This window comes from Callithrix jacchus, chromosome X (genome assembly GCF_049354715.1).
Source record: "Callithrix jacchus isolate 240 chromosome X, calJac240_pri, whole genome shotgun sequence".
Taxonomy (NCBI): domain Eukaryota; kingdom Metazoa; phylum Chordata; class Mammalia; order Primates; family Cebidae; genus Callithrix; species Callithrix jacchus.
The window spans coordinates 115,015,316-115,038,223 of NC_133524.1; the positions used below are offsets into that span (position 1 = coordinate 115,015,316).

At 44.5% G+C, this 22,908-nt stretch overlaps 1 protein-coding gene across 2 annotated transcripts in view; it reads right to left on the reverse strand.

Moving 5' to 3' along the window:
• The window catches only part of KIAA1210 (KIAA1210 ortholog), a 71,197-nt gene that overhangs the window by 41,937 nt on the left and 6,352 nt on the right, over positions 1 to 22,908 (reverse strand). The window contains exons 1-2 of one of the 2 annotated variants that reach the window (XM_008989821.3): positions 4,262 to 4,344; positions 284 to 354 (exon numbers count right to left, since the gene is read on the reverse strand). In XM_008989821.3, the coding sequence (XP_008988069.1) occupies positions 284 to 344 (61 nt within the window). In that variant the 5' untranslated portion in view covers positions 345 to 354; positions 4,262 to 4,344. Of the gene's footprint in view, positions 1 to 283; positions 355 to 4,261; positions 4,345 to 22,908 lie in introns of those variants that run through there. The other variant, XM_035288540.3, reaches the window with a different exon arrangement.

Here is a 22,908-nt window from a genome sequence, read left to right on the forward strand (position 1 = left end):
AGCAGGAAAAGCCTTCATCAGAAGGTAAGTAAGTACCTGGTAGCCATTTTCAGGGAAGTAAAACCTGGTAGCCATTTTCAGGGAAGATTGCAGGACCTCAGACAAATCTTTGACTATCAGAGTTGGAAGTGACAAAGAAGAAATTAGAAAACTGAGAAGTAAACGTGACTGAGTCTAATGATCTGAGCTTGTTTTCTTATGCCTTGCTTCTTTGTCCTAAGAGCTAAATAAACACAGTAAACAAATCTAGTTCTGATTATCAGGGTTTTATTGGGTTACTTACCCTCATCACCAGCCTCAAGAACATCCAGACTGTCAGAAATTTCACTGGGTGATTCAGCCATCGTGGGATTACTAAAATAAAATACAAAGCCAAAAAGCAGAAGATCATCATTTGATATTCAGGGTGTAATGCAATCCTATCACCCTACCCCTTATCCTTCAGTTATATTCTAAAAATAGTCTAGAAAACATATACAAATGGAATTACCATTACAGAGAATTATCCTTCCTTTAAAAAAGACAATGATTTCATTTACATAAAATGTCCGGGATAGGCAAATACATAGACACAGAAAATGTCATGCTTAGGCCTGGGAGAATGGGTTTTATTTGACGGGGGAGCGTAGTAAAGAGTACAAAGTTTCTTTTCTTTCTTTCTTTTTTCTTTGAGACAGGGTCTTTCTCTGTTACGCAGGCTGGAGTGCAGTGGTGTGATCACAGCTTACTGCAGCCTTGACCTCCCAGGCTCAGGCGAAACTCCCACCTCAGTCTCCCAAGTAGTTGAAACGACAGGCGCATGGCACCATACCCAACTAATTTTTGAACCTTTAATAGAGATGGAGTCTTGCTATGTTGAACTAGAACTCCTGGGCCCAAGCAATCCTCCCACCTTGGCCTCCCAAAGTCCTGGGATTACAGGCATGATCCCATGATCCTTATGATTACATGATAAGGTTTCTTTTTGAGATGATGAAAATGTCCTAAAACTGATTGTGGTGATGATTGCACAGATTTGTGACTATATTAAAAAGCATTGAGTTGTATACCTTAAATAGGTGACTTATATAGTATGCGAATTATATCTCAATAAAGCTGCTACCAAAAAAAAAGATAAATGCAAAAAACCAGATCTTTTGTTTTGTGTTGCGTCCCATTAGCTTTGGATGCCTATTACTATTCATGGGTGTGCCCAGGGAGACAAAATTGTTTTGATAAATATGCAGAGACATAAAGAAAAGACTGAAACATCTGACTGCATAAAAATTTCAGGCCAGGTACAGTGGCTCATGCCTGTTATCCCAGCTCTTTGGGGAGCAAAGGCAGGAGGATCACTTGAGCCCAGGAGTTTGAGTTGAGGCTGGGCAACATAGCAAGACCTCATTACTACACACAAAAAATTAATAGCTGGGAATGGTGGCATGTGTCTGTAGTCACAGCTACTAGGGAGGCTGAAGTGGGGGGATCACTTGAACCCAGGAGATTGAGGCTGTAATCAGCCATGATCACGACATTGCACTCCAGTCTGAGTAACAGCTCTAGACTCTGTCTCAAAAAAAAAAAAAGTAAAACTTATGGCCAAAAAAATAAGTCAATAAAAGAATGACAAACTAGGAAATAATACTAGCAACAAACATGATAGATACAGGGGCCAAATTTCTTAATTTATAAAGAGCTCATATAAATCAATAAAAGACAAACAACTTGGTCTAAAAGGGACAAAGAATAGGAAGCAGTTAACAGAAAAAGAAATACAAATAATCACATATGAACAGGCTCCATCCTTTTAATAATTAAAGACATAGAAGTCAACATATCAAATGAATATTGTCATTTATCAGATTGTCAAAAACCTTAATTTGGATGGTATCACATTGCTGACCAAGGTGGGAAAGATAGGGACTCTCATACACTCTGGAGTAAATAGTTCTAACTCTCTAAAGAGCAATTTGGTAGTATCTATCAAAATTTAAAATGCACATACCTTTTGATCCAGGAACATCACTTCTCAAACATTACCTTATAGATATATAATCACACTTGCACAGAACAATATGTATACAAGAATGTGTATCAGTACTGTTTTAAATAGTTAAAAATGGGAAACAACCAAAGTGATCATGAAAAGGATAATTTGCCCATGACTCTATGTCATGCTTCTAAGGAATCATGACGGTTGATAATCAAACTTTTAGAAATCAATGCTGACATTATTTTTAGAGACAGGGCCTTTCTCTCTTGCCCAGGTTGGAATGCAGTGGGACGATTATAGCTCACTGCAGCCTCAACCTCCTGGGCCGAAGCGATCCTCCCACGTCAGCCTCCATAGCAGCTGGGACTGCAGGCATGCTCCACCATGCCCAGCTAATATTTATTTTATTTTAATTTTTTATTTGGGGTCTCACTATGTGCCCAGGCTAGTCCTGGACTCAAGTGATCCTCCTGCCTTGGTCTCCCAAAGTGCTGGGATTACAGGCATGATCCACTGTGCCTGGCCCAAGGCTGACATTCTTGATGAAAGTTTGTGGGTGGAGGGGAGCGCAGGGGAGATCTGATGAGTTCCATAACCCAGAGAAAGAAAAAGTGTGCTATATTCATCCATGCCGGAAGGCTGTAGAAAGGCAAGCAGAGACTTTGCTTCTATGATTACTCTCCTTGAGGTCTTGCTGTAACTGAATGAACTATTGTAAAGTGGGGTTAAATAGATTCTAGGGCCCCCTTGCCTGCTCCAGATTTGCACTGTTCCCAGACATAGCGATGCTGCCATTGCTGTTTCATGGGTGGGCTTCAGGCCCATCCTGTCCTGCTTTCTAGCTGTAAACCCCTGGTGCATCTCCAGAGGTTGGGGGAGGGCACGGGTGGTGACCACAGGCTCTAAGGCTAAGGAGAACTTGAGAGTTCACATAGCCAGATTGACTGAGGCTTTGGAGAACAAAAGGTTCCAAACCACCATGAGAACTGATAAGACTGCTAACAAGATTGCTTCAGACCCACTTACCAAGATGCCCTGTGGTTCCCCACAACGTGTATTCTCCCTCACTGCCACAAGTAATAAACCCAATATGTTCAACTACAGGTATGTTCCTGGCTGGAAGGTATTGATACTTTAAGTCACTCAACCTTTAGGAGTTAATATTACCATTCTGCCTAAAGATGACTGAGTCCCAGGCCCTCACAGTGATCAGTAATTATCCCCCTCCACACACACAGGGACACATGCATACACACACCCTCTCCACTCCATAACCATGCCGCCTTTCGAGAGCCCACACCAATGCATTGTCCTAGAATGAATGGCTCTCCCTCTAGCATTCCCGTCTCTGCTAGTTTTCCAAGATATGGAGATGTGGCAGGAGCAGAGGTAGGAAAATTCAACATCTGACCGGGCGCAGTGGCTCACACCTGTAACTCCAACACTTTGGAAGGCCAAGGTAGGTGGATCGCTTGAGCCCAGGGCTTCGAGACCAGCCTGGGCAATATGGCAAAGCCCAGTCTCTACAAAAAATACAAAACAAATTAGCTGGAAATGGTGGTGCATGCCTATAATCCCAGCTACTCAGGAAGCTGAGGTGGGAGGATTGCTTGAGCCTGGGAGGTTGAGGCTGCGGTGAGCCATGATCATGCCACTGCACTCCAGCCAGGGTGACAGAGTGAGAACCTGTCTCAAAAAAAAATTGAAAGCTCTTAGGAAATTCAGAGGGAGAACAGGAGGCATTCATGTCACTGCTAAGTTCCTGGTCAACTTAATAACACAGCAGCACCCCCGACCCCTGCCACTATAGAAGCCTTTTTAGACATTAACCAAAATGTCAGGTCATGGTAGGCTAACATTGCCCTTGACCTACCACTGTCAGGGGTAGAAGATAGAAAGGGGGAAAAAAGAACACTAAAGAGAAATATATGAAATAAGAGGGAGAACAAAGAAAGTGGTCATCTTGCCTGCATCTGAACTTATAGAGCACTAATAGAATCATTGCATTTAACCCTTGAGCTTAGGCTGCCCTGTCTGAAATTCTTTGTAGCATACTTGCCTTATTTCCTCAACCAAATCCTAAAAGCCCTGAGGCTTTTAGCAGGCACTCTATTGACACCACCACCATCAGCAATCCAACTGGACATGTGGAACTATCTCCCCTCCTAAACAACCCAGCAACTACAGCAAAACACACAATTTCCCCTTGAGTTCAAATCCTCTTGCTGTTACCATTCATTCGTCTGCATTCTTTAAAGTAAAACTCTTTAAAGAGTTATCTATACTTACTGCCTCTATGTCCTCACTCTCTATTCTCATGAGCTCTCCAATCAGGCTTCCAAGCTGAACTGCTTCCAAGCAATTCCACCAACACTGCGCTTGTTGAATTCCCAGTTACTTTAACTTTCAGCAGCATCTGACGTGATTGGTCACGCCCTTCTTTTTGAATAATTTTATCACGTGCCTTCCAGAACACCACACTCCCTTAATTTTCCTCCTACCTTATTGGCTGTTCCTTCTGGGTCGCCTTTGCTGGACTTCTCCCCCTTCCCTGATTTTGTAGCACTGCAGGGCTCTGACTTTGGCTCCCTTATTTGGTCTAAAATCACTTCCTAGACCCTCACCATTAAACAGAAATGTTAACGTGAGCAGAATTGCAAGCCACATATTTTCAATTTTCTAATAGCTACATTTTTAACAAGAAAAAAAGGAAACAGGTGAAACTGCATTTAATAATATGCATTATTTAACCCAATATAATCACCATTTATGATTATTTCAACATACAATCCCTATAAAATAATATTAATGATATATTTTATATACTTTTTGTTCACACTAAGCTGCCACATCAGCTGCATTGGCCCCCTGCTCCAAACCTCCCAGTGGCTTGCCATCAAGCTCATAGTAAAATCCTAGCCCCTTACCATGGGCCTTACGTGATGCAAGCCCACCCCCATGCTCCACTGACCACTAATCCCACTACCCCCTGACTCCTTCCCTTCACCTAGCCTCACTGGCCCTCCTGGAAATGCCCCCTTTCAATCCCAGAATCTTTGCATTTGCTGCTCTCTCTGCTTAGAAGCCTCTTTCCCCAAATAGTTACATGGCTGGCTTCCTTGCAGCATTCAAGCATCCAGTGTTACTTCCCCCAGAGAGCACGTCCATGATCAGCCTAGTTAACATGCTCCCACTCTCTCTCCATCCCAGAATTCTTTATTAACATCTTCATAGCCCTCACTGCTACATAAAATTATGTTATGTTAATTTAATTACTAGTTTCTTGTCTGTCTCCTCAACTATAATTTAAATTCTGTAAGGTCAGGTGTCTTGTCTATTTTGTTCATCACTGAATCTCCCAGGACCCAGAATGGTACCTAGGATGAAAAAGGCAAGGGATTTACTATTTGATTAGATGTCAGGGGACATCTGTGTCAGGGGAACAGCAGGCACTCAATAAACGTTTGTTGAATGAATGCATAAATTCAATAAAAGAAATAAATTTTTAAAATTTTTTTATTGAAAAAATTCAGTAAAATCCACAAAGGTGGATTTTACTCTGAGCTTGATGGCAAGCCACTGGGGGGTTTGGAACAGGACACCGATGCAGCTGATGTGGCAGCTTAGTGTGAACAAAAAGAACATAAAATATATCATTATTTTTATAGTGAGTATATGTTGAAATAATCATAATATGGTGGGTATATTGGGTTAAATAAAATATGTTATTAAAACAAAAGGTGGTTCTTTGATAAGAACCACCTCTGTGGTCCGAAATGTCTTCAGACACTGAGGCATGCTATAGGAGGCAGAGGAAGATTTGTCCTAGAAGAAAAACCCCCTTGATGCAAGAACTGCCTTCCCTCTCAGCCCTAGGCTATTCACTTGTCGAGAACTAAGCACTCGTGGATTCCTCTTTCCCTTGATACACAGAGCCCATCCCTAGATATCCTAGCCACGTGAACCCTGAGTGTGCAGCCCCATTCAGCTGGGCTAGATCTGGACTCTTACGGAGAGAAAAGGTTTCAGTAAAAGAAATGCTGCCTCTTCGTGCTTTCCAGCCACCACCTTTTCTGTCCTTTTGCCCCCCCAAGCTGATCTTATTAAACAAAGCTTTGCTTCCCAAATATCTCCTTTTAGAGACATCACTGTATGATTCTTTCATGTGCCTCATTATGGATATAAATTTAAAAGACATTTGTTCCTTAATTATACCATGATTTATTGGTGGTGTCCTTGGGGCTGCCTCCTCTGAGCTATACTTTTATTTATGATATTTAGAAAAAGCTACAGTCACCTTACGATCTCAAAAAAGGCACAGTGTTCTTTCTGAAATATAACTATGAGCCTCCCCTGCTGAAACTTGTCCACCAGCTTCCTGCTGCCTGCAAGATAAAAGCCAAGTTCTTAATACTCAAGGCCCTCTGCAATCTGGTGTTCTCTGCCCGCTGGAGGGGGTCCAGTCTCCCAGCAGCCCACCCCTGATTCACACTCCCATGCTCTGACCTCCCAGAATCACCATGTTCTTTTGCTTTCTCTGTGTTCCGCACAGGTTATGCACTTGGCTTGGAACAGCATCCCTCTAATTCCTGAATCCTTGAAATCTCACATATGCTTTAAGACCTACCTCAAAGGTACCAGCCACCCATGCCCCTTGCTCTCAGCCCTTTGCAGACATCTCTTGCTGTAGCTGATACCACCTTGAGAACAGGAACCATGTATTGATTATCTGAGTATCACTAGCACCTAGTGCAATACTAGGCATGCAGAAGGTGCTCACGGCATGAGTTTATGGATGGATGAATGCAGGGTCTGGAGAGGGTCTTACAGTGGCAAACAGAAGTCAGTGGGAAAAGTGGCCTTTTTTAAACATATGGGGACACATTGAGACACACTCTCAGTAAAAGACCCTTCTTGCATGAGGTCCCATGAAAAAGCTGGCAAACCGAATAGGGAAAGAGGAACTATATGCTTTTATCCAGTAAATGATGAGACGCCTTCAGAACCACTTCCAAGGACCATACGTAGTCATGTAATAATGGTTATCAGGAAATCTGGCTGAGCAGAGGTATTGAGTCTCATTATCAAGTGATTATTAAAGTGCTTTGGGCCCAGCGTGGTGGCTCACGCCTGTAATCCCAGCACTTTGGGAGGCCGAGGCTGGTGGATCACAAGGTTAGGACTTCGAGACCAGCAAGCCTGGCCAATATGGTGAAATCCCATCTCTGCTAAAAATACAAAAGTTAGCCAGGCGTGGTGGTGGGCACCTGTAGTCCCAGCTACTCGGGAGGCTGAGGCAGGAGGTTGCTTGAACCTGGGAGGCAGAAGATGCAGTGAGCTGAGATGGTGCCACTGCACTCCAGCCTGGATGACAGAGCGAGACTCCATCCCAAAACAAGAAAAAATAAAGGGCTTCGTTTGCTTCTCTAGGCTGACCTCAGATGCTTAGACCCCGAGCCGTTTGAGAAGGTGCCTTTTCCTTCTCAAATGGCTTATTTGAGGGTTGAACAAGGGCTTTGGGGGAAAAAGAGGGAAAAAAAGGGAAAAAGGCCCTTCTTTCAAGGTTGTTGAATTTTTTAAACCACAGCCTGATTCAGCTTCGGGGATTCAGAAGACTTTTCCTGACAGTTCTGTTGCCCTCCCAGAATGGAGAATGCTAATGGAAAGCAGCTGGCCTCATGTTGTTGGTTTTCTTTAAACAATGTAATAGGATGAAATGTATTTCATGGAGGCTGTGGTAAACAGAATTCTAAGATGACCCACAAGATTTCCACCCCCTGGTATGCATGTCCTGTAAATCCCCTCTCCTTCAGCGTGGGTGGACCTAACCCAATCAGGTGGGCCTCTAAAAAGGAGGGTTTACAAATGCCACATGCTCTCATTTACACATGGGAGCTAAACATTGAGTGTGCATGGACATAAAGAGGGGAACGACAGACACTGGGCACTGGGGGACTATTAGAGGGGAGAGGGTGGGAGGGAGCAGAGTTGAAAAGCTACCTATAGGGTACTATGCTCACTTCCTGGGTGACGGGATCAATCGTACCCCAAACTTCAGTAAATGCAATTTACCCATGTAACAAATCTGTGCATGTATCCCCAAACCTAAAACAAAAATTGAAAAAATTAAAAAAATATATACTTGAAAGTAAGTAAATAAAAGGAAGGATTAGAGGTCAGATAACAGAAGCCAGAGAGAGTCAAAGCTGCAGCAGATGCTGTCTGATGGCCTTGGAGTAACTAAATGTTGTGGAGGGCCACATGGCAGGGCATGACGTGGCCTCTAGTAGCTGACAGAACCCCTTAGCTAACAGCCATAAAGAAACCAGGAACCTCAGGCACGGTATAGTGGCTCACGCCTATAATACCAGCTCTTTGGGAGGCTGAGGCGAAGGATCACTTAAGCTCAGGAGTTTGACACCAGCCTGGGCAACATAGGGAGACCCCGTCTATACTAAAAATACAAAATGTAGCCAGGCAGGGTGGCGCATGCCTATAGTCCCAGTTGAGGCTGAGATGGGAGGATTGATTGAGCCCATGAGGTTGAGGCTGCAGTGAGCCGAAATTGCTCCACTCCAGCCTGGGTGACCCAGAGTGAGACCCTGCCTCAGAGGGGAAAAAAAGGAAACCAGGAACCTCAGCCCTATAGCCTCAAAAAACCGAATTCTGCCAACAACAACTCAGTTTAAAAGATAACCCTGTACCTCAAAGGAGACCTCAGCCCTGGCAGTGATTGAGCCTTGTGAGACCCTGAGCAGAGGACTCAACTAAGCCCAGTCTGGACTCTTGGGTCACAGAAACTGAGAGATAATAAATTTGTGTTGTCATAAGACACTATTTTTTTTTTGTCATTTGTAACACAGCATTAGAAGACTAATAGAGTCCTAGAGGCTCTAGCTCTAATTGCAGATGAAGCCAAAACTGGGGTAGGTTTGGAGCCATGTAAGCTGCAACACAGACCTGTGTATAGAAGCACACGAGGGGATTAGATGCTCTCTTCCCCCAGCGTGCCCCACTGCAAACACTTCTTTACAAAGAACTTAAGTTGCTACTCTCTCAAGCGAATTGTCAGCTGTACTGATTAGACCTTGCCAAAATGTTAGAACATGCAAAACCCCTTAAAGGCTCAGCTTGTTTGAGATGGCTTTCCCTATCTCCAAGACAATGTCTTTAACCCCTTTCAAACTATTTTTTTTTGAGACAAGGTTTCACTGTGTTGCCCAGGCTAGAGTACAATGGCATAATCTTAGTTCACTGTAACCTTGAATTCCTGAGCTCAAGCAAGCCTCCTGCCTCAGCCTCTTGAGTAGCTAGGACTTACAGGCACGTGCCACCACACCCAGCTAATTTTTTAAAAAAACTTTTCTTGGTGGAGGGATCTTGTTATGTTGCCCAGGATGATCTCAAACTACTGGGCTCAAGCAATCCTCCTGCCTCTACCTCTCAAAGTGCTGGGATTACAGGCATGAGCCACCAGACCCACCCTTCCAAACTATTGCTGTACTTTGTACCCTCAACCAGGAGTGTGTGTATCCACCAAGCAGTGGCTAAAGAGCCCTGGAGTTGAACATTCTGAGGCATGGTAAGGGGAGAGAACGGTGGTGACTGGCTTCTTCTAGAGGAAGTGTCTGATGCCAGGATGTCAACTCATTGAGGAACCAGGAACCACCTGAAATGAAAGTATCAGAAAGGGCCCCTATACTCCTTAATTGCAAAATAAGATATCCTTTAGGGAAAAGGAAGCTATAATCACCCCCAGCTTCCTCTTTTCCTTGCAGGAGGTTGGCAGGAGGTCACCAGATGTCCAGCCAGCTCTTGAAATGCAGTCTTTGGACACTCCATAATGAAAATGGCTGCCCTTCACATCGCACGATGAGCCCCAGAAGTCCTACTCCATGAGTCCACCAGTAGTCTGGAGGGTTCCATTGTGGAGAGTCACTCCACGGATTGGCAGAGTTCATTCGGTGGGGGATGGGCTTGACACCAAGTTCCACCCAGGATGCAACTATGTCCATGCACAAATCAGGGCTGTGGGATGTAGACGGAATGATTGGCATTTGCCCAGCAGGGGCCAAGAACAGCAACAGATCCCAGCAAGCTTGGGGCCAGCTAACTAGCCTTGAACTTCTGTTTGCTTGTGCTCCTAGGAGCAGGCGTGAGCACCCTCATGGGAACCTGGATAGAGGAGAACAATCTTGATGGCCATTTATTCTGGCTCTGAGAGCTCTGGGTGGATATCTACCCAAAGCAGAAGCTGATGCATGGCTTTGGTGGAACTTTATTTGTTTATTCATTTTATTTATGAGACGGAGTCTCGCTCTGTCGCCAAGCTGGAGTGCAGTGGCACGATCTCGGCTCACTGCAACCTCTGCCTACTGGGTCTAAGTGATTCTCCTGCCTCAGCCTCCCAAGTAGCTGGGATTACAGGCACATGCCATCACGCCCAGCTAATTTTTGTTTTTTTAGTAGAGACGGGGTTTCACTATGTTGGCTAGGATGGTCTTGATCTCTCCACATGATCCACCCCCACCAGCCTCCCAAAGTGCTGGGATTACAGGCGTGAGCCACCATGCCTGGCCTATTATATTTTTTAATTTGGAAATTTTGTATTGATACATTATATTTGTACATATTTATGGGGTACATGTCATATTTTGTTACATGCATTGAATGCATAATCAATCAAGTGAGGTATTTAGTAGATATCACCTCAAATATTTATCATTTGTGTTGGGAACATTTCACATCCTCTTTTCTGGCTATTTTGAAATATACAATATATTATTAATTATAGTCATTCTACTCTGCTATGGAACATTAGAACTGATTCCTTCTATCTAACTCTATGTTTATACCCATTAACCAACCTCTCTTCATTCATCCCTGCCACCCATATACCCTTCCCAGTCTCTGGTAACTATGATTCTACTCTCTACTGCCAGGAGATCAACTTTTTCCGCTTCTACATATGAACGAGAGCATGTAGTATTTGCCTTGCTGTGTCTGCATTATTTCACTTAACATAATGTCCTCCAGGCTCATTCATGTTGCTGTGACTGACAGGATTTAATCCTTTTACATAGCCAAGTAGTACTCCATTGTGTATATATACTGCATTTCCTTTATCCATTCATCTGTTGGTGGACAGTTAGATTGATTCCATATCTTCACTATTGTGATAGTACACTACTTAAAATGAATCTTCAGCAAATTCCAAATGCCCATGGGTGTCAGTAACAAGACAAACCAGGGAGAGAGGGTCATTCCCTACATTCCACACCCTCACCTGTGAGTATTTGAGCATCTGGATCATCAAACAGATGCCCAAACATGCTCTAGGGGATGCCTGCCTCAGATACTTGCTGCAGAGCAATTGTCACTGAAGCCTTTCTTACACACTAGGAAGCCAGAGAATGATGGAGTCTACCCTCTCCACCTCGCCATCACGAGGAAGCCCATTTCAGGAATACCTCTGAGTACCTTGATTGTCATCTAGGGAACATGCAAAGAACTTGGCCTAAAAGGTCTTTTCTGAGATCTCTCTAGCAGCCTCAAAGCGTAGCAGACAGGGACTCCTATTTCGTCTTTCAGTCCACAAATGCTATCATCAAAGGCTCTGTTCTTGTGCAGTGAGGGGCAATTAATATTATACAATTAATCTAACTGATGAAATTGCTGGGTGCTCAGTCTGTACTAGGCAGGCACTGTGAGAAATTATTTTACTTGCATTATCTCATGGAGGCCTCACAAGAGTCCTATGTAGCAGGCATTGTTATTTTGTTTTTACTCTTTTCACCCCAATTTCCCAGATAAGGAAACTGAGTCTTGCTGAAATTAAGTAGTCTGTGCAAGGTCATACAAGTTGCAGTAGAGTTCGGACTCAAAGCTAGTTCTGGATTTTAAAGCCCATGATTTGACCACTATACTCTTCTCCTTCCTCACTTCTCAAAATCTGGTTAGCATGAAATGCCCATCCACTCCTGCCCCAAAGATTCTTCCTTACTGGTCTATTACATGACCCAAAAATAGAATAGCTCATCAGCCCCTAACACCTTTGCAGATATTTGTGGATCGTTTTAACAACAAACAGAGTCCTGCCAAAAATGACCCACTAGTTACATATATTGTGATGAGGAATCTTAACTTAAAGGAGATAGGTCTGTAGCATGGGGACCCTCGGGTGGTCAGGCAGAAGTGCTGTTCCAGCACTGGGGAGGGGGGACAGAAAAGCATGAGGACACTGGGAGACTCAAGAAAAAAGTCAGAACTGAGGGGCCCTAAGGAAGGACTTCAAGCTTTGCGTGCGTGCTGGGTGTCGAGAGCTCTGCCCCGAAATGCTCTGCCAGTTCTCAAGCCCATCCCCACCAGAATATATCTGAGACTTTTGATCTTATTGCTGAGTTATTGCAGTGGCTGTTATTACTGCTTCTAGCAGTCAATAATATACCAGTTGAGGGAGGAGGTAAAAATCTCCAAAGAGAAAAAAAATTAAAAGTAGAAGAAAAGGGGGTTGCTGGTGCAGGATGTGAATTTTATAAAGCTCATTGGATTCTGTGGGATTTGATGTAGATATCTCCTGCCCTTAGAATTCAAAAGTCATCAAGGAGTGGAGATACCAGGAGTCATTCCCTGGCCAGGGGAGGAAGGGAAGATAAGGAAGCAAGAACAGCCAGTCCTCAGGAATGTGTCCCCAGCCCAAGCTGAACTATCTGTGTCCTTTTTGCCGACACCTTGTAACTTCCTAGTTTCATCTTGCAGTCTTTTGACCCACAGGGTGGGGGTTGGGGAAAGTATTCTCAACATCATCCCATGGTTATGATAGCCTTCGGTCCCCTAGTTCCGGAGGGATATAGAAGTCTCTGAGTGAATTTCATCTCAGCAGGAAGGGAATAGGCATAAGGAGGGGTGAAGCCGTTGTCCCCAGAGGGCACATATCCACAGAAATAAAAATGCCATGGACAGGTGCAGTGGCTCATGCCTGCAATCCCGGCAGTTTGGGAGGTCAAGGCCAGAGGATCACTTGAGCACAGGAGTTCAAGAGCAGCCTGGGCAACATAGCAAGATGCCATCGCTACAAAAAATACAAAATAAAAAAATTTTTAGAAAAGAAATAAAAATGCCTACAAGAATCTGAGATCACTGGACGTTCTCAGTCAAGGTGATATCTGAGCCTCGGGTTTCTTTAACTCTTAACCCCACAGACAGCCCTGCAGCTCGGCAGAGGCAGCTCCTTACCTGAAGTTGTAGGAAGAGTTATTCAAAGGTTCTCTGGCCCCAAATCTTTCCTTTTACCCCAGCCATGGCATCACCCTCTCTTTCCACCTGGCCTAGAATATCCACCATCAGAATCATTCCCCTTGAACTAGACAACAAAGTCAGAACATTATTTCCCAGAGCCTGTCTCATTAGTAACCCCAAAGTCTTTATGCACATCTACTATGTGCTCAGACCTGTTCTAGGTTCTATGTAGCCAAAGACAAAATAAAATCCTTGACATTTGCTTGACACTGACTATGTGCAAACACTGTTTGAAGTGCTTTAAAATCATCTCATTTAATCCTCAGAGCAATCCTAGGAAGTAGGTGCTAGTTATTTTCACTCTCTCCTGTTTTGTAGCTGAGGAAACAAAAAAGCTAAGCAACTTCCCAGGGTCACATGACAAGTTCAAATTCTGAAAGGAGAATTTGAATCTAGGCAATTTGACTCCAGAGCCAATAAGTGCTACAGAAAATGACCCATTCCCTGATGACAAAGAGAAAGAATACACATGAAACAACTGAGAATAGAACTGTATTAGGAATCACAAAGCCTGTGTCCTGAGATCTGCTGTTCCAACAAGTTGTCCTTACAGCCTTGCCCAAGTCATAGCCCCTTCTTGGACCTCACTTCTCACATTTGTAAAATAAGATGAGGCAAAATTATCATGTGTTAGAACAAGGATTCTCAGGGTTAAACTGAGGGCAAGCTTGTCCAACCCACGGTTGCTGTGCCACATGTGGCCTAAGATGGCTTTAAATGTGGCCCAACACAAATTCGTCAACTTTCCACCTGTAATCCCAGCACTTTGGGAGGGCGAGGCAGGCGGATCACCTGAGATCAGGAGTTTGAGACCAGCCTGAGCAGCATGGAGAAACTCCATCTACTAAAAATACAAAAAAAAAAAAAAAAAAAAAGCCAGGCATGGTGGTGCATGCCTGTAATCCCAGCTACTCAGGAGGCTGAGGCAGGAGAATCACTTGAATCCAGGAGGTGGAGGTTGTGGTGAGCTGATAATTGCGCCATTGCACTAAAGCCTGGGCAATAATTGTGAACCTCTGTCTAAAAAAAAAAAAAATAAGTAAATAAATAACCAAAACATTAGGAGATATTTTTGTGATTTTTTTTTTAGCTCATCAGCTATAGTTAGTGTATTTTATGTGTGGCCCAAGACAATTTTTCTTCTTCCAATGTGGCTCAGGGAAGCCAAAACATTGCCCCGCCCCCTGCTCTAGGGGACTGGGTACATATAGGAGGAGTCTGCAGGCCCCAAGATGTGTGGAACAAGAAGCTGGAATGCACTTTACTTATATGTGTGGACAGGGGGCTAGAGGCCAGAAATGAGGCAGAGGGGTAAGATCAAGCCAGAAAAGGGTGTCCATAACACACGGCAAAGCTGAGATTGACAGGGAACAGCAAAGCAAGGCTAGCATGCTGAGATTTAGATGTAAATGAGGTCAAGGGAAAGCGAGAGTGAAGGGGAAACAATATAGGAGGCCGTCAAGCCACAGAAGGGATCAGAAGGTTACTTTTGTGGGTGGCTCCATCTACAGCAGCAGAAAGAACTAAAACGGACCTCTCCAGGCAGGCTGGAGTCATCATAAAAGGCTCAACCAAGAAGGCAGAACTTTATTTATTTATTTATTTTTGGAGATGGAGTCTCTCTCTGTCACCCAGGCTAGGGTGCAATGGCGCAATCCTGGGTCACTGCAACCTCCGCCTCCCGGGTTCAAGACATTCTCCTGCCTCACATTCCCCAATTAGCTGGGATTACAGGCATGTGCTACCACACCTGGTTAATTTTTATATTTTTAGTAAAGATGGGGCTTCGTCATGTTGGCCAGGCTGTTCTCAAACTTCTGACTTCAGGTGATCCGCCTGCCTCAGCCTCGAAAAGGCTGGGATTACAGACGTGAGCCGCCACTCCCAGTGGAGAAGGCAGAACTTAAGATGCGCCAGGTGTTAGGCTGAAGTTTGCTGACAGCTCGAGCACTGAGGCACTGAGAGCCAGCACAGGTGAGTTACAAATGAGGACAGAGAGGGCAGGTGACATCCACAAACCTTAGTGACCAGAAAGGAGTAAATGATGTGCCCAAGCTCTTCCTCCTAGAGTATATACTACCTGGAAGGTAAAGAAAAGTGGCAGTGAACCCAAGGAGAGCAGAAATCTATCAGGCTTCCCTAAACTTTAGGCACAAGAATCCCTAGTCCTAATGACCTAGGAAAAAGAAAAAGCCATACTAGGAGTAGCATCTGTCTTCACAGTGCCCAGGAGGAGCTCCTAAGTGGGGGTGAGAGATGGCTGGCCCCTGACCCAGCTGGACACTGTCCTGTTGTGCACTTGAGCATAAGAGAAAATCATACCCCAGCATGTGAGGAATAAATGAGACAATGCATAGAAAGTAGCACAGTGCCTGGCACAAAGGAAGTGCTCAATAAATAGTGGGGTTTTCAAAACTCCCATGACAGATAAGGGCAAAGTGTGAGTACAGGGTTCAAGAAGGAAGGCTGGAAGTGAAGAGCATGTGTAACAATCACTGATTCCTTGGCACTCACTCCCAGGGATGCTGCTTCTTCAGTGGGAGTGGGGCTCAGGAACCTGAAAGTCCAGAACCTCCCAGGTGACTCCTGGGAGGTGAGGGCTCCAAATACCTCACTTTAAGGAAACCCTGCTGTAAATCACATTGGGTACAAGGCATAGCTGAAACAGAAAATCTGAATTGGGAAGCCATAAGAAATGGATGGGAGCTAGAGAGTGGATTAAGAGACATTGGAGCCTTGGGAAGGTGGGAAGGTGGGAGGGGATTGGATGGTGGGAAATTACATATTGGGTACAATGTATACTATTTGGGTGATGGTTGCACTAGAAGCACAGACTTCACCAAGTATCCAAACTATATCACTCATGTAAAGCTCTTGACATGAGGCATAACACACGGTAAGCACTCGATACATGTTCACTATTATTGCTATTACTCTCCCTTCTCCACCAGAAGACTGTCCTCCCCATCATGTTAGTGATCTGTGTTCCCTGCTCTTCATCAGTTTCCCAAAAGCAGCATATGAGACTTTCTGCAGTTGCCCACAATATACCCATGTAACTAAACTGCACTTGTCCTCTCTCCATCTGTAAAAATAATCAATAATAAAAAGAAATGAATGGTAGGGCAAGCATGGTGAAGAAAAAGCAATTTGAATGATATCTAGAGAGAATCATGACCACAGATGAAGGTATTTTTCTTCTAATAAACACCTAAGATGTGAGCCTCCAATGAGACCTCTAGCAATTTTTGGACGGTTCAAACCCCAGCTCTGCAATTAACTAGCTGTGAGGCCTGGGGCACATGGAGTCCTTTCTTGGAGCCTCCATTTACTCCCCTAAGGACTAAAGGATTGAGCTAGACTTGGAGTCTAGGGTTCTTTTTGGCCCAGGCATTCTTGGATTCTGTGATTTCCTGAGATGATCTTTGAATGTTCCCAGTTCATCCTAGAATATCCAGATTTTGGAGGCTCACTATAAGCCCTCCCTGAGTTGGCCAATGGTGGCCCAGTCTTCAGAGCAAGCCCTTCAGAAGCCTGTCAATATTTTCAGAACACTAAGATTCTTTAGAATACTAAGCTATTTTGCACCGGCTGGGTGTAGTGGCTTACACCTGTAATCCCAGCACTTTGGGAGGCTGAGGCTGGTGGATCAACTGGGATCAAGAGATCCAGATCAGCCTGGCCAATGTGGTGAAACCCCATCTCTACTAAAAATACAAAAATTAGCTGGGCGTTGTGGCACGAGCTTGTAATCCCAGATACTCAGGAGGCTGAGGCAGGAGAATCACTTGAACCCAAGAGGCAGAGATTGCAGTGAGCCAAGATTGCACCACTGCATTTCAGCCTGGTTGACAGAATGAGACTCTGTCTCAAAAAAAAAAGCACAGGTTGCAGATTTAACTTAAAAATTCCTCCACTCATTCTTTCCTCCACTTCTAAAGAGATTTTTCAAAATCTTTTTAAATCAGGAGCTCACTCCCATCATAGAACTAATTACCTCATCCCAAAGGGTTTCCTCCTTCTTCTAACTCTGAATAAGCAAACCAAGCCATTTCTGTGTAAAATAAGGTCTTAGAGTCATTGACGTTTGACTTCTGGAGCCACGAGGACAAAAGAAACAAACAGTCTTCACATGTAAAGTTAAAATTATGTCCATCAAAAATATGGCATGGCTGGGCATGGTGGCACATGTCTGTAGTCCCAGCTTCTCAGTAGGGTAAGGCAAGAGGATTACTCGAGCCCAGGAGTTCGACGCCAGCCTGGGTAACACAGGAAGACCCCATTAAAAAAAAGTGTTGGAGGTTTAGTGGGGATTTACCCCCTCTTCCTTCCCTTAAAAGGTTTCTGGGTACCCCTCCAACTATCACAAATGAACAGTGAACTAATGCAGAAACTTCTGTTCATATGCTTGGTGGCAAACTCAAGAGAGGAGATTTTCCCTGCCTGATCTACTGGGGTCTGCTTCAAATCTGAGGAGGCAGACACACCTGGGCTCCCAGGACCCTGACCCTTTCTTTTCTCCCATGGGCTCAGAAGAAGTCTCCCTTTGACTTGCTTTCCTCTCCATTTTCCCAGGACCGTTGGGAAGGGAAGATCTAAACGCAGTAAGGAAGAAGTATTCATGATCCTTAGTCCATAGGATGGTCTAGTCCTTAGCTCATGAAGTTCACAGGCCAGGAAATAAGAAATAAAGGCCTTGTTAATATAAAAATGCAACATAACTATCAACCTTCTGTAGCAATATTTTTCTGAAATACCCTGCCTCCTGTGCTGCTGCCCTTTTCTTATCCATATCTGGACTTTCCCATGTCCATATCTCTTCTTTTCCTGTTCTCTTGTTTCTGTCTTTCACTTTGAACATCTTCCTTATATGTAATGGTAGACAAATGAATTATATTGTTATAAGTTTTTGTGTTTGTAGCAAGAAATCTGGTTCCAAATGTTCAAATTAGATGGATGAAATATTTTCTGTGTCTATTTTAAAAGTTCAAGCAAGTTGCTTTAACAATACGGGGCCCTTTGTTCATTTGTTTCCCATGGGACCTTGGCCTTATTAGATAAAAATTTCGCTCTCCCTATCAGGCTGGGAATTTTTTGAGGACCAGAACCTCAGACTGATGCAAATCTAGACAAGCTGTGTGACCTAAGGTAAGTCATATAATCCCTTCATGCCTCAGTTTCCTGATCTACAAAATGAACATGATAATCGAAGTGTCTGGGGACAGAGTTTAGGAGATGGAGGGAGTGGGTGGGATGAAAGAAGTATCAACATCATAATAAATCTTGGTGTAGTGCTCTTGGCTCTCTGATCCAGTAGTTTCTAAGCAGATGTGCTTTTGTCACAGAGAAATCTGGCAGATCGACCTCCTGAGGAGGAAGCATAACATAATTGTGAAAGGGTTAGGCTATGAAGCTGGCCAAATCTAGGTTTGAATCCTAGCTCTTATCAATTACCAGCTGTGTGATCTTGGGCAAGACACTGAACTGTTCAAAACCTAAATTTCCTTAGCTGATAAGTGGGCTAAGTGTAGTGCTTTCATCATAGGCTGTGAAGACTCATTCTTTTTTTTTTTGACTCATTCATATAATAATTGTTCATTGAGCTCCTGGTATGTGCTAAGAAGAGCCCAGAGCAATGTTCAATGAAGAGAAGGGCCCTACTGTCACAGACTTACTCACTCTATTAATCCATTTTGCATTGCAACAAGGGAATACCTAAGGCTGGGTAATTTATAAAGAGAAGAAGTTGATTCAGCTCATCGTTCTGCACCTATACAAGACTGCAAGCATCTGTTTCTGGTGAGTGCTACAGGAAGCTTCCAGTCATGGCAGAAGGGGAGCTGATTTGTGGACATTACATGGTGAAAGAAAGGAAGGAGGCTGGGTGCGGTGACTCACATCTGTAATCCCAGCAATTTGGGAGGCCGAGGTAGGTGAATCACCTGAGGTCTGGAGTTCAAGACCAGCCTAGCCAACATGGTGAAACCCTATCTCTACTAAAAATACAAAGTTAGCTGGGTATAGTGGTATGTGCCTGTAATCCTAGCTACAGGAGGCTGATGCAGGAGAATCACTTGAACCCAGGAGGCAGAGGTTGCAGTCTTGAACCCAGGAGGCAGAGGTTGCAGTCTCAAACCCAGGAGGCGGAGGTTGCAGTGAGACAAGATTGTGCCACTGCACTCCAGCCTGGGCAGCAAAGTGACACTCCGTCTCAAAAAGAAAAAAAAAGAATAAGGAAAAGAAAAGAAAGAAAGAGAGGGGAGGAGGTGCCAGGCTCTTTTTAACAATCAGATCTAATGTGAAGTAATAGAGTGAGAACCCACTCACTCATTACCACTGGGAGGACACTAAGCCATTCATGTGGGATCCATTCCCACGACCCAAATACCTCCCACTAGGCCTCACCTCCAATACTAGGGATCAGATTTTGACATGGGACTTGGAGGGGACAAGTATCCAAACTATATCACTCATATAAAGCTCTTGACATGAGGCATAACACATGGTAAGCACTCGATACATGTTCACTATTATTGGTATTACTCTCCCTTCTCCACCAGAAGGCTGTCCTCCCCATGGTGTCAATGACCTGTGTTCCCTGCTCTTCATCAGTTTCCCAAAAGCATCATATGAGACTTTCTGCAGTTACCCATACTCTTTCCATCAGCCGCCACTAACCAGCAGGTTTGTCCAGTGGTTGCCTATATTGGGGGCTGGGGCTCATGAGTATGTGAGGGCAAAGCCAACTGGATCCAACCTGTGACCTTGGCCCATTAGCCACCACTGGATCAACCACAGATACTGCTTGAGTTTCAATCCCAGACTCCTGGGAAGCCGACTGTCCCCAGAAAGTCTCTCCCTGGGCTCACAGAATGGAATGACTTTTTTTGGGGCAACTCTTAAGCCGGGGCAAGGCTGCTCAGGCTCCTCATTAACTGTATTTGTGACCACCCAGGCCCTGTGCTTTTATCTTTCACCTGAGACTGTTCTTTTTTTTTTTTTTTTGAGACGGAGTTTCGCTCTTGTTACCTAGGCTGGAGTGCAATGGCGCGATCTCGGCTCAATGCAACCTCCGCCTCCTGGGTTCAGGCAATTCTCCTGCCTCAGCCTCCTGAGTAGCTGGGATTACAGGCACGCGCCACCATGCCCAGCTAATTTTTTGTATTTTTAGTAGAGACGGGGTTTCACCATCTTGACCAGGATGGTCTCGATATCTTGACCTTGTGATCCACCCGCCTCGGCCTCCCAAACTGTTGGGATTACAGGCGTGAGCCACCGCGCCGGCCTGAGGCTATTCTTAAACAGTTCAGACTACTCTTTTGGACACTGTAGTGGCACAGCAAGGAAAATCCCTCCCCTTTCCTCTTCTCCAGAAAGGACTAAATGACTTTCCCATGTCAACAATAGAAACTTTCATTTCCTTTGACCATCCCAGAGGAACAGAAATGGTGGGATCACGACTAGCTAATTGGTTAACGATTGCTCTCTGTTTGTCAACATAAGGTGATAAGGGAACTCGTATTTCCCGAGGGCAACCTCTGCGTGCCTGCCAGCTACCTGATTAATCCTTGTGACAACACTGTGAGGTACAAATCATCTCCATTTTACAGATGAGAAAAGTAAGGCTGAGAAAGGTGTAGGCATTCACGCATGGCCACATGGCTAGTAAGTAGCATCGTGAGGATTCAAACCCATATTTGACCGCAAAACCCCATGCACTTTCTGCTATATGGTATCTACATATTTTCCACATGCATACATATGTATCTGTCAGTCCACTCTGCCTAAGTGGCTGAGCCCTTGGGCAATATGGTCTTTGATGGCACACTCTAAGCTGCTCTTCTTTCCCCTTGGACCAGATGCCATGCTCCTTCATTAGGAGCCTGGGAGGCAGGCTGGTCCATACAGTGCTCTGGCTTCCCAGCCCCAAATGCCAAGCTTCAATGCATCCTTAAGGTGGTGCCTGGGCTCTCCTGCCATACACTGGCCAGGTGACCAACAGAGCAGGGTCTGACATCACGAGGAACTCCTGGTTTCCTGCTGCTCTCCAGTACCACCTTCCCACCTTCCCAGACACTTAAATTCCAAATTTAAGACAATTTTACCAAGGCAGGACTTTTGTACTGAATCTGGATAAAAGCACTGCTGTAATGTGCAAACTTATGGCACAAACCTTATACTGCCAGGGGCTTTGTACTCTTCAGAGCACATCCCAACAATGCTGTAGCATAGACAGCTAGGGGAGAAGCATTATTATGATTACCATTTTATTATTCCCACCTTACAGATGTGGCCAAAGAGGGACATGCCTAGAGGAATCCCGTGAGGGCTGAGAGTTACAGCTCTGCCTCTGAAGTGGCCTTTAAATACTATCCCAGGGGAGGTCTTGTTTTAAGCCTGCACAATCCCCACAGACATGACGACAATTACTATACTTGTCACGAATCTCTAACATCTCTCAAATTCTTTTTTTTTTTTTTTTTTGAGATGGAGTTTTGCTTTTATTGTCCAGGCTGGAGTGCAGTGGTATGATCTTAGCTTACTGCAACCTCTGCCTCACAGGTTCAAGTGATTCTCCTGCCTCAACCTCCCAAGAAGCTGGGATTACGGGCATGTGCCACCACACCAGGGTAATTTTTTGTAATTTTAGTACAGACAGGGTTTCATCATATTGGTCAGGCTGCTCTTGAACTCCCGAACTCAACTGATCCACCAGCCTTGGCCTCCCAAACTGCTGGGATTACAGGCATGAGCCACCGCACCCAGCCATCATCTCTCAAATTCTTACTGTGCTGGATACTGCTACATGTTTTATTTCTCATGCATGATTTAATACTCACCATCTTGAAAAGTAGATGCCATTGTTACTTCTTGTTTTACAGACGAGGAAACTGAGGCTCGGAAGGCCTAGATGACATACTCGAGACCATAAAACTAGAAAGTGGTAGACTGTGGACACAAACCAAGGACTATACTCCACAAGACCATAATGCCTCTAAAGCGGAGTCCAATATGAAAGCCACTAGCCATATGTTGTTGTTTAATTTTTAATTACTTGAAATAAAATAAAATTCAATACTCAGTTCTTCAGTAATGCCAGCCACCCTGCAAGTGCTCAGTAGCCACACATGGCTGGTGGCTATCGTATTGGACAGCAGATAGGGGTCATTTCCATTATCACAGAAACTTTGAGTGGACAGTGCTGGTCTAAAAGCTCTTAAGGTGGGTCCTCCTCAGACTTCTACTTTGAGAAAAAGTTATTAGTTTAAGGTAGAGTCTCACAATCTCAGCACGATTGGCATTTGGGGCTGGAAAATTCTTTGCTGGGAGATAGCGGATGGCTCTTCCTGCTCCTCCTTGGATGTTTAGAATCATCCCTGGGCCTCTAACCACTAGATGTCAGTACTACACCTTGGCCTGGTTTTGACAACCAAAAATGCCTCCAGATATTGCCAAATGTCCCTGGAGAGCAAAACTGTCCCCCACATCCCCTGCCACCCTCGAGTTGAGGATCATGTAAGAACTATACATGCATTTGAAGTAATAGCATACAACAGGGGCCCACAACCTCCAAGCCACAGACCACTAATGGTCTGTAGGCTGTTAGGAACCGGCCACACAACAGGAGGTGAGTTGCA